The following is a 12,729-nucleotide window of genomic DNA, read 5'->3' as shown; positions in this document are numbered from 1 at the left end:
CAGATCTAGAGCCGGCACGGACGTCGGAGCTGCGGTGGCGGCGCACGCAGATGCACGGCTGCTCGGCGCCCTCCTCCTTTCTGGCCTCATCTTCGGCAGCGGCGCTGCAGAGGCGGCTGCAGCTGGATCTAGGGACGACGATGGCGGCGCTAGGGTTTCGGTTTGGGATTGGGCTCGCCGGTGGGCTCAGTCAATGGGCTCACCGGTGGGCTTTGGGTTTTTTTTTGTTTTTTTCCAAATGATTAACCGCGGCGGGCGGTGTAACATGCCCGCCGTGGTAAAAGTATATTTACCGCGACGGGCACGTTACATCGTCCGCCGCGGTAAATCGGTTAACCGCGGCGGGCAAGGCCGCCCGCCGCGGTTAAGCCACGATTTACCGTGGCCTCTAGGCCGCGGCGGACGGCTTTGTCCGCCGCGGAAAACCGAAAACGTCCGCCTCCAGTAAAGTTTTTGTAGTAGTGAATCCACTTGGATTCTCCTGTTCTAATTCTTGTGTTCCAAACAAAATTATTCATATATTTTCTTTATTTATGTTTTCCTTTTTTCTCTATTTTGCCAACAATACATCCATATCCTATTACTGTGTATTTCTCGGTATCAAAACACGCCCTGAGCTACGAGGAAGATGAAATGTGCGGGTTTCTCCTTCCTGTCACGCTGCTAAAAATAGTACTCCTGGGTCCCTGTCTGCTTTACTTTCTTGCTCTCGCTTGCATTTGCACGTCAGCTCGTGTCAGAAGTCAGATCACTATCGCGTAGATCCCTCTCAACTGTTTGTCCAGATGATAGTGGAGTACATATTCTTTCGAGAATAATATACTATAACAGTAAATGATAAATTATAATAACAAGTTATAACGCGAGAAAAAGAACCGTGGCTCAAAAATTTTTTGTACGGTAAATCATGTTTTCCTTTTGTACGCCAACAGAAGAATTAACAAAGTACGCTCGTGAATAACGTGAACACATTTCACCATCGACTACAAATTACACCCGAAAAGGAAATTCAACCCATTACTTTTCAACCGGACTAGAAGCCTAGTTCCTTACTTCTATTCCAAATTTGACTTCACACACGCATAAAAGTACGACGATAATTCATCTCGTCATTCACTGGTCACTGCTTTGCCGTTCCGGCCTATATATAAGGAGAGGCCCAAAGTTTAAGCCAACCCAAGCCAGCTGAAAACTTTGAATTCTACAAGCTTGATCCAATAATAAACGTTGGAGTACATACATTGTATTAGCAGCAGCATCGCGTAGGCGTAGCCATGATGACAAGAAAAGTGGCCGCGGGAGCCAGCGGGGAGGCGGAGGAGATGAAGCGGAGGAACGCCGAGCTCGAGAAGGCCGTTGCGGAGGCGGCGGCGAGGGAGGAGCGGCTGCGGCGGGAGCTGGAGGCGGCGCTGGCGCGGCTGGCCGTGACCGAGGAGGCCGAGGAGCGCCTGTGCGTGCAGCTCGGCGAGCTGGAGGCCGAGGCCGTGGAGCAGGCCATCGAGTGCCAGGAGCGTGTCAGGGCGCTGTCCGAGCGCCTCGCCTTCGTCGACGGCGTGCTCAGGTCCTCCGGGATCCGGGGCTTCGCCGGCGGCGGCGTCACGACCTCGAGGATGGATCGATCGATCGATCGAGCTGTACGGTGTGTGTAATCAGTAATCACCGGGAAAACTGGCTGCTCCTGAACGATCGACGGGTAGTATATTATTACTTAGCTTGATAGCTTGAGAGATGTAGACAAGGCAGTAAAGAAATCAGTGGCTACTGATCTGCTTTCTAGTTCGTTGGTTTTATTGTAATTTATAAGATCGGATCGGTCTTTGCCTTCTGCTCTATTTTTAAAGGAAAAAAAATCAGTCAACCGATCTAATTCACTGGCTTTTTGATGGCCGGCAACTCAACGTGCAATTAGAAAAAGGGATCTAACTAGTTGTATTGGATAGCTAAAAATCACCCAACATCAATAAGATGGCTTCGCGATGTGTTAGGCAAAAACTTCTATGTAAGGTTGAAAAAATGCCAAATCTAAGGTGATACAAAGTGACAAAAGGGAAGAGTTAGACTCAGCTAGCAATGAAACTTCAAATTAAATCAGCTGACCTTAATTGCTACGACCGGATCAGAGTTCTTCTACACGGAAGTATGTCCAGAACCCACCTTCTCCGACAAAGCCGGAGCGCGACTAACAAAGCAACCAAGGATGATGCCAGCTCTTTCGAGAGAGAGACGTGACGTCGTCCCGTGTCTTCTCGGCCAAGCTGTTACTTGCTTCCACACTTAAACCTAAAATGGCATCGGCTTTCTTCTACTTTCGTCGAAGCTGGTAGATAAGGCAGCTGAATTGAGGATGATCTATACAGAAAACCAACTGGATATACCTTTTTTTTCACTTTTAACACATACTAGGTCAAATGCAAAACTATGAAAAGATCTCGGGCGTTACTAGCGCCTGGACGTGCGTTCGGACGCCCGCAACTACTCGTTTCCCGCGCGTAGCGTGCGTAGCGAGCGGACGGGTGAAAGCTCTAGTTTGGTTTTGGTTAATTGATAAAACCTTAAGTGCTAACCTAGTTTATCAAGATGATCATGAGAGAGGTAGCACTACTCCAAGTGATGAAGCAATGACGAAGATCATGACATTGGTGATGATCAAATGCTTGAACTTGGAAAAGAAGAAAGAGAAAAACAAAAAGCTCAAGGCAAAGGTATAAAATATAGGAGCCATTTTGTTTCGGTGATCAAGACAATTAGCAAGTGTGATCATATTTAGGATAGATAGCCGTCCTATTAAGAGTAGTGAAACTCATATCGAAATGCGGTTATCAAAGTGCCACTAGATGCTCTAATTCATTACATATGCATTTAGGATCTAGTGGAGTACTAACACCCTTGAAAATGTTTGAGAAAATATGCTAACACACGTGCTCAAGATGATACACTTGGTAGTTAGCACATTTGAGCAAGAGTGAAGAAGATAGAGGAGAAAGGAACTCAGTCTCACTGTTTTCACTGTGACCAGACGCTGGCCTTGGGTGGACCGGCGCGTCCGGTCAGGCGTAGCAGTGAAGATGCCAGCGTCGATCTATTGACCGGACGCTGGGTCTGAATTGACCGGACGCTGGAAGTCCGGGTCCGGTCAAACTGACGGGTCAGCACAGTATCCAGGGTTTTGCACTAGACGCTGAGATGTGTCCGGTCGAGGTGGACCGGACGCGTCCGGTCAAAGAAAACCTGGTTTGGAACCTTGCTGTAAACGACCGGACGCTGATGGTCCAGCGTCCGATCACTTATGCCAGAGCATCCGGTCACTACTTAGCCGTTGCGATTGGGTGGTTCCTGTTGAATGGACAATGACATATGGCTTACATCGGTTGACCGGACGCTGGGTCTAGAGTCTGGTCAGTCTGACCGGAGCGTCCGGTCAGCCCGCAGTGTGCCCAGTGAAGGAGTACAACGGCTCTATTTCTTAGGGGCTTCTATTTAAGCCCCATGGCTGGTTGAAGCTCCAACTTCTTGCATATTTTCATTGACATAGCAACCTTATGAGCTTAGCCAAAGCCCTCCCACTCATCTCCATCATTGATCCATCATCTTTGTGAAATTGGGAGAGAATCCAAGTGCATTGCTTGAGTGATTGCATCTAGAGGCACTTGGTATTCGTGTTGCGCTGCGGATTTCGCTTGTTACTCTTGGTGGTTGCCACCACCTAGACGGCTCGGTGCAACGGTGGAGGATCGGCACGAGTTGGTGATTGTTCGTGGCCGTCTCCAGTGATTGTGAGGGGAGTTGTACCTTCCCCGGTGGAGTGCCGAAAGGTAACTCTAGTAAATTGCTCATCTCATTGAGTTACTTCACTTGTGGGTAGGTTCTTACGGTGTCCAATTGTGTGGACGAGGTTTGTGCAACACCTCATAGCCGCCGAACCACCAAGTGTTGGTCGACACAACGGGGACGTAGCGCGTTGGCAAGCACGTGAACCTCGGAAGAAAATCGGTTGTCTCTTGCCCTTTGGTATTCTCCCGGTGATTGATTTCATCTTTATCTTGTGATTGGTTCATCCCTCTACAAGGTGGTATAATCACCCTACTCACTCTTTTATATTCTTGCAAACTAGTTGTGGCAAGCTCTTTAGTGTAATTAGAATTGAGAGCTTGACTTGTTATTTAAGTTCATCTAGTGGAGCTCTTTAGTGTAGCATGATTGAGAGCTCTTAGTGAGTAGTATCATAGCAAGTTGTGTGTCTAGTAATCATTGCAACTAGAATTGTTGGATAGGTGGCTTGCAACCCTCATAGAGCTAGAGCAAGTTTGCATTTCGCTATTTGTCTTACTAATTAAATTGCTCTAGTTGATTTGTAGAATTTTAAATAGGCTATTGAAGGGTCGAGATGACGACTAGAGGGGGTGAATAGTCTTTTCTAAAACTTAATCACGTCGGCTAACCGATACAAATGCGGAATTAAAACTATCGGTCTAGCCAAGACTATACCTCACTATATTTGTTCACTAGCACCTTGCAAAGATAACAATTATGCAACAAAGGTGCTAGGCTAGTTAGAGCTCTCATAAACCATTCTAGGAGCAAGGTTACACAAACCTATGCCACTAGTACTTTAAGCAACAAGGGAGCTCCTACACGTGCTAGTAAGCAAAAGCACAAAGCTAACCAAGCTCACTAGCAATGCTCAATAACAAGGCAACCAATGCCTAATTAGAGAGTGCAAATACTTAGCTACACAAACTAAGCAATGTGACTAACAAGGTTACTAAAACTAAATTAGCCACGCAAGGGAGCTACTTCTATGCTACACAAGCAAGAAGGTAATTAGCAAGCTACACAAGCTATCTAATTACAAGAGCAACTACACAAGCTTAATATGTATAAAAGTAATTGCAAGCTTATGTAATGGGGATGCAAACCAATGGGAAGAACAAAGGTTGACACGATGATTTTTCTCCCGAGGTTCACGTGTTTGCCAACACGCTAGTCCCCGTTGTGTCGACCGCTCACTTGGTGGTTCGGCGGCTAATTAGCATCACCCGCTAAGCCCACACGTCGGGCGCCGCAAGAACCTACCCCGGAAGTGAGGGTAGCTCAATGACACGCTTTACTAGAGTTGCTCTTCGCGGCTCCCGCGGGGCGAGCACAATACCCCTTACAAGCACTTCTCCGGAGCGCCACACAAGCTTCTTGCGGGCTTCCACGGAGACCACCACCAAGCCGTCTAGGAGGTGGCAACCTCCAAGAGTAACAAGCACCACCGGCTTGCAACTCGATCACCTAGTGCCACTCGATGCAACCTCACGATGCAATCGCACTAGAATCGCTCACTCACACAATCGAATGATCACTATCAAGTATGTGTGTGATGGAGGGCTCCCAAGCACTCTCAAGCATGAACACAAAGTCCCCTTAGGTGCTCTACACCAGTCATGGCCGAAGGCCACTTCTATTTATAGCCCCAAGGGCTAAACTAGCCGTTACCCCTTCACTGGGCAAAAATCGGGCCGACCGGACGCTCCGGTCGTGTTGACCGGACGCTGGACCTCAGCGTCCGGTCGTCCACAGACGGCCACGTGTCCTGACTCCAACGGTCACTTGACCTGACCGGACGCAGTAGCATTCAACTGACCGGACGCTGAACCCCCAGCGTCCGGTCGTTTCCAGTAAGGTACCGACCTCGACCGGACACGTCCGGTCACACTTGATCGGACGCAGCCAGCGTCCGGTCACACTCCAGCTTCTACGTCACCATACATCAGCCTGACCGGACGCAGCCAGCCAGCGTCCGGTGCTTTCAGACCTAGCGTCCGGTCAGTTGACCGACGCCAGCGTCTTCGCGACCAACTCGTTTTCACTTCTAACTTCTTCACCCTTGCTCCAATGAGCTAACCACCAGAATTTACATCCGGCGCAATAGAAAATAGGCATTCCATTTTCTCGAAAGCACCGAATCCCACCGAGCTTGCGAGGCGGGAGGGAGAGAGGGACCCAAACCCATCTCAACCCTGCAAACACCACCTCCTTTGTAAATGTGCCAACACCACTAAGTGTACACCACCATGTGTATGTGTGTTAGCTTTTCACAATCATTTTCCAAAGGATGTTAGCCACTCAACTTGTCACGCCACTCGATCCTAGCGATAATGCAAAGTTAGATCACTCGAGTGGCACTAGATGACCGATATGCAAACAAGTTTGCCCCTCTTGATAGTACGGCCATCTATCCTAAACCTGGTCATAAACTGCTCTACACACCTATGACCGATGAAATGAAATGCCCTAGGTTATACCTTTGCCTTGCTCATTCCATTCCATCTCCTTCAATGTCGATGCAACACATGCACCAACACGATTAACAATGATATGATTCACTTCATATCATCACGTGATCATATTGGTTCATCGATCTTGACTTTACTTGCTCTTCACTATTGCTATCGTCCATCGGTGCCAAGTCTTGCTCAAGCTTCACCGCCACATGGTCCATCACTCCAAAGCCTTCGACTTGCCCTTCACGCTTGCAACTGGTCCATCAAGCCAAGTCTTGTCTTGATCTTCTCCACCTTGATCACATGACTCAATGTCATGTCTCATGTGCATTTAAGCTCCTTCATCATCACATGTGTGAGCTTTGCAACATCTCCAAGCCATTTTAACCTTCATGGCATATGTTGCTCACACACATGTACCTATGGACTAATCACCTGTGTATCTCACATAAACACAATTAGTCCACCTAAGTTGTCACTCAATTACCAAAACTAAAAAAGAACCTTTCAGCTATTCACCTCCCCCTCTAGCCATATTAGGACCTTTCAAGTGGTATCGGAGCCGTGGTCACCGTTTAATTGAAGGCTTAACAACCTCGGTGTCAAATTATGGCTCAAGTTGTGTTTAACCATATGGGGGGCAAACCACCATTCTTTGATGGCACATGCTATGATTATTGGAAGAGAAAGATGAGGATATATCTTGGTTTAATCAATGATCAAGTATGGGAAGTGACCGAGAATGATTATGCTATCATCGATTTCGATGATCCCACCAACCAAGATAAGATCAATAAGCAATGCAATTTAATGGCTCTCAACACCATATACAATGCCATTGATTTCAAGGTGTTTGAGCAAATCAAGGATTGTGAAAGAACAAATAAAGTGTGGAAAAGATTGGAAGAAACTTATGAGGGCACACTAGCGGTGAAGAGTACCAAGTTGTATATCCTCAAGGATAAATTGACAAGCTTCAAGATGAAGGAAGGTGAGAGCATTCTGGAGATGTTCCATCGATTGCAAGTGATTGTCAATGATTTGAAGGCATTGGGAGAGAAGATCAAGGATGATGATGTCTCTCATCGGTTCTTGATGTGCCTACCTCCAAAATTTGAGATGTTGAGATTGCTCATCATAAGAGGAGGATTGAAGGAGATTACCCCCAACTAAGTACTAGGTGATGTCATGACCCAAGAGACCATGTGGAAAAGGAGGGGGTGACAAGGATGACAAGAAGGAAGAAGAAGAAGACAAGAAGAAGAGTATGGCATTCAAGGCTAGCTCATCATCATCCAAGAACAAGGGCAAGTCCAAGAAAGAATCAAGCGATGATGATGATCTTAGTGATATTAATGATGAAGCTATGGCCTTATTTGTCCGCAAGATGGGAAAATTCATGAAGAAGAAGGGCTATGGTGCAAGAAAGAGAAGAGATCACACCAAGAGCAAAGAATATGTTAGAAGATGCTACAATTGCAAGAGCCCCGATCATGTTGTAGTAAATTTTCCCTACAATAGTGATAATGATGAAGATGAGAAGAAGAAGCACAAGAAAGATAAGAATGAAAAGAAGGAAAAGAAGGAGAAGAAAATGACCTTCCAAAAGAAGAAGCAGGGTGGTGGTTATGTGGTCACATGGGATAGTGATGGCTCTTCAGATAGTGATAGCTCTAGTGATGATGACAAGAAATCTATCAAGAGAGCACTAGCAAGCATCGCCATCAACAAGAAGCTCTCCATCTTCGACACTCCATCTACATGTCTCATGGCAAAGCCCACCAAGGTAAAATATGATGAGAGTGATAATGATAAATGTGAAAGTGACTCTTGTAGGAATGATAATGATGATGATGATGATGATGAGGAGTACTCCAAGGAGGAGCTCTTAGACATGTGTGAGTAAGTGCACGCTTGCAATGAGATGAAGAGAAAGGAGTGCAAAGAATTATGCAAGAAAGTAAAATTTCTTAAGCAATCCTTTGATGAGCTCAATGCCACTCATGAGGGGCTAATGGATGCCCATAAGAAGCTTGGCAAAGCTCACTCTAAGCTTGAAAAGGCTCACTCCTCTCTCATTGAGCAAGTCAAGAAGGAGGAAGCCAAAAAGAAGCAAGTGATAGTAACATGTGATGTGGGACTAACATGTGATCTTATTGATGAATCTTTTCATGAACCCATTATTGTTGCTCCTAGTAACACTTCTTGTAGCACAACCATTACCACTCCACCTATGAATGATACATCACTAATGGTGGAAAATGAAACCCTCAAGAAGGAAGTGAATGAGCTCACTCGTGCCTTAGGCAATGCCTATGGTGGAGAAGTCCACTTGCTAAAGTGCTTGGGTAGCCAAATATTTTCTCTCAACAAAGAGGGATTAGGCTATACCCCCAAGAAAGGCAAGGCGGCCTTTGTCACTCCCAAAGCTAGCTTTATGAAGGGCAATGGTCTGTTTTGCAATAGATGCAAGCAAGTTGGGCACATAGAGTAAAATTACAAGACTAACAAGAACAAGCTACCTAATGTATCCTCAATCAAATTTGATTCATGTTACATGCTTTATAAGGGTGCCAATGGTGTGAGGGCTAAGTTCATTGGTACACCAATTGTGGGCCCAAAGAAGAAGGCCATTTGGGTACCAAAGTCCTTGGTGACTAACCTACAAGGACCCAAGCAAGTTTGGGTATCTAAAAAGAATTGATCTTCTTTTGCAGGTAAATTATAAAGCTGAAGGAAGGCATTGGGTGCTTGATAGTGGGCGCACACAACACATGACCGGTGATCCAAGAATGTTCAATTCAATCAATGAAAGCAAGAGCAATGGGATTGATAGTATCACATTTGGTGACAATGGCAAAGGTAAGGTCAAAGGGCTTGGTAAGATTGCAATATTCAATAACTTGAGCATTTCCAATATGCTACTCGTATAGAGCTTGAACTTCAACTTATTGTCGGTATCTCAATTGTGTGATCTTGGTTTCAAGTGCATATTTGGTGTGGATGATGTAGAGATCATAAGTATAGATGGCTCTAACTTGATATTCAAAGGATTTAGATATGTGAATCTATACTTGGTTGATTTCAATGCTAGAGAAGCTCAATTATCAACATGTTTGATCACTAAGTCTAGCATAGGTTAGTTATGGCATAGAAGGTTTGGTCATGTTGGAATGAAACAATTGAACAAATTGATTAAGCATGACTTAGTTAGAGGCTTGAAAGATGTCACATTTGAGAAGGACAAACTATGTAGTGCATGTCAAGCCGGAAAGTAAGTTGGGAATACACATCCTAAGAAGAGCATGATGAGTACATCCAAGGCATTTGAGTTGATGCATATGAACTTGTTTGGACCAACTGCATACACTAGCATTGGTGGAAACAAATATGGATTTGTGATTATGGATGATTTCACTAGATACACATAGGTATTCTTTCTTGTTGAAAAGAGTGATGTATTTGCAACATTCAAATCATTTGTCAAAGGCATTCACAATGAGTTTGAAACAATAATCAAGAAAGTTAGAAGTGACAATGGAAGTGAATTCAAGAACACTAGAGTTTATGAGTTGTGTGATGAATTTAGAATTAGACATCAATTCTCGGCCAAGTATACTCCTCAATCAAATGGGCTAGTTGAAATAAAGAATAGAACCTTAATTGATATGACAAGATTAATGTTGAGTGAGTACAATGTGAGTCATTCATTTTAGGCCAAAGCAATCAACACGGCTTGCTACTATAGCAACTGACTCTATTGTCACCCCATGATGGAGAAAACACCTTATGAGCTATTGAGTGGAAGAAAGCCCAACATAGCATACTTCCGGGTTTTCGGTTGTAAATGCTATATATTGAAGAAAGGCACTAGATTGAGCAAGTTTGAAAAGAAATGTGATGAAGGTTTCTTGCTTGGTTACTCCACTACTAGCAAGGCTTATAGAGTTTGGAATTTGGCTAGTGGTACTCTTAAAGAGGTTCATGATGTGGAGTTTGATAAAACAAATGGTTCTCAAGAGGGAGATGAGAATCTAGATGATGTGAAAGGCATTTAATTGGTCAAGGCAATGAGAAACATGGACATTGGTGAGTTAAGGCCTAGAGTGGTGATTGATGTTGAAGATGACAAGAATCAAGTACTCTCTAACTCAAATGTGCAAGCTAGTGGTTCTCATGATCAAATCCAAGCAAGCACTAGTGATGGCAATGTGCAAGATCAATAAATGGCTAGTTCATCATCTCAACCAAGTGATCAATCAAATGCTAGTAATCAAGTGCAAGTGCTTCAACCAACTAATATTGCAAGAGATCATCCATTGGACACTATCATTGGTGATATTTCAAGAGGTGTGCAAACAAGATCAAGATTGGCTTCATTTTGTGAATATTTTTCATTTATGTCATCCATTGAACCTAAGAAGATAGATGAAGCTTTGAGGGATGTTGATTAGATCAATGCTATGCATGAAGAGCTAAACAACTTCACAAGAAACCATATATGGGATTTAGTTGAGAGGCCTAAGGATCATAATATGATTGGAACTAAGTGGGTCTTTCGGAACAAGCAAGATCAAGATGGGATAGTAATAAGGAACAAAGTAAGATTAGTGGCTCAAGGTTACACTTAAGTTGAAGGTCTTGACTTTAGAGAAACATATGCCCTGGTTGTAAGATTAGAAGCAATTAGGATCTTGTTAGCCTATGCTTGTGCCCACAACATCAAGTTATACAAAATGGATGTGAAAAGTGCATTTCTCAATGGGTACATCAATGAGCTTGTGTATGTTGAGTAACCTCCCAGTTTTGAAGATGAGAAGAAACCCAACCATGTCTACAAGTTGAGAAAGGCTTTGTATGGATTGAAGCAAACACCTAGAGCATGGTATAAGAGATTAAGGGATTTTCTACTCTCTAAGGGATTTAAGATAGAAAAGGTTGACACCACTCTCTTCACCAAGAAGCTTGGAAATGACTTGTTTGTAATGCAAATCTATGTTGATGATATCATCTTTGGATCTATAAATCAAGAATTTTGTGAGGAGTTTGGCAAGATAATGGCAAGTGAGTTTGAGATGTCTATGATTGGAGAACTTAGTTACTTCCTTGGTCTTTAAATCAAGCAAATAAAGAATGGCATATTTGTGAGTCAAGACAAATATATCAAGGACATGCTCAAGAAGTTTAAAATGGATGAAAGTAAAGCTATTAGTACACCAATGGGGACAAGTGGAAGCTTGGATAGTGATGCTAGTGGCAACATGATGGATCAAAAGATGTATCGGTCCATGATTGGAAGTCTACTCTATGTGACCGCATCATTAACGGATGTGATGTTTAGTGTATGCATGTGTGCTAGATTTCAAGCCTCACCAAGAGAAAGTCACTTGAAGGCAACAAAAAGAATATTGAGGTATTTGAAGCATACACAACATGTTGGATTATAGTATCCCAAAGGAGCAATTTTTGAGTTAATTGGATATTCGGATTCCGATTATGCGGGATGCAAAGTTGAGAGAAAGAGCACATCGGGCACATGTCAACTATTGGGAAGATCACTTGTATCTTGGTCATCAAAGAAGCAAAATAGTGTAGCACTTTCAACCGCCGAAGCGGAGTACATTTTGGCCGGTAGTTGTTGTGCTCAATTACTTTGGATGAAGGCTACCTTGAATGACTTTGGAATCAAGTTCAAGCAAGTGCCATTGCTATATGACAATGAAAGTGCCGTAAAGCTAACCAACAACCTGGTTCAACACTCAAGAACAAAGCACATAGATGTCCGTCATCATTTCATAAGAGATCACCAACAAAAAGGGGACACTTGCATAGAGAGTGTGGGCACCGAAGATCAACTTGCTGACATATTCACCAAGCTACTTGATGAGAAAAGGTTTTGCAAGCTAAGGAATGAATTGAACATACTTGACTTCTCCAATATGTGTTGATGCACCCCCACTATATGACATGCCCCTCCTTCAAGCAAAGCAATGTAAAGTTGATTGACATGTCAGTCATCCATTGCTAAAGACTTGTTTAGTGCATCTAGTCATTCCTATCATGTCCTAGGCTCATTCATGAAAATCAAATGAATTTGATACTTGTATGGTACCACTATTGCTTGTATGTTTGAAATGATCTAGTGGTAGCATATGACATGTTTGTGGGCTTATAAACCTAGTGTTTGATTTAGAAAATGAGCTATAAGTGTTTAACTCAACATGGTACAAGATAACCCTTATTAGGAGGTGTGAAGAAGCTTGTCCTTGGATCAAACCAAGTCAAATATCTTTTGCAAGTAATCTAGATTGAACCAAATTGGAAAAATAATCCTCATTTCACATAGTTTCACCCCAACCTATCTATAATTTGAGGTCACCTTTTGTGCAAATTGTTGACATTAATAATCCTACCCTATCTATACTTTAAGCCTTTGTGGTCATTGATGACAAAGGGAGAT

The 12,729-nt window shown here is 43.7% G+C and overlaps 1 protein-coding gene across 1 annotated transcript; it reads left to right on the top strand.

The window, feature by feature from the left end:
• The first annotated feature begins 1,117 nt into the window (after positions 1-1,117).
• On the top strand, positions 1,118-1,858 carry LOC136486354 (protein RESPONSE TO LOW SULFUR 2-like). The gene has a single exon (XM_066483221.1). It carries the CDS (start codon positions 1,275-1,277, stop codon positions 1,647-1,649), a length of 375 nt encoding a protein of 124 aa, XP_066339318.1. The 5' UTR covers positions 1,118-1,274; the 3' UTR covers positions 1,650-1,858.
• Positions 1,859-12,729: the final 10,871 nt, after the last annotated feature.

The sequence above is a fragment of the Miscanthus floridulus genome, chromosome 1 (assembly GCF_019320115.1).
Source record: "Miscanthus floridulus cultivar M001 chromosome 1, ASM1932011v1, whole genome shotgun sequence".
NCBI lineage: Eukaryota > Viridiplantae > Streptophyta > Magnoliopsida > Poales > Poaceae > Miscanthus > Miscanthus floridulus.
Note: the sequence above shows the minus strand (reverse complement) of the source record. Positions and strands in the feature narration are given on the sequence as shown.

Bases quoted from the DNA above. Each gene is read 5' to 3' on its own strand.
- LOC136486354 (XM_066483221.1), top strand. From the start codon at position 1,275: ATGATGACAAGAAAAGTGGCCGCGGGAGCCAGCGGGGAGGCGGAGGAG.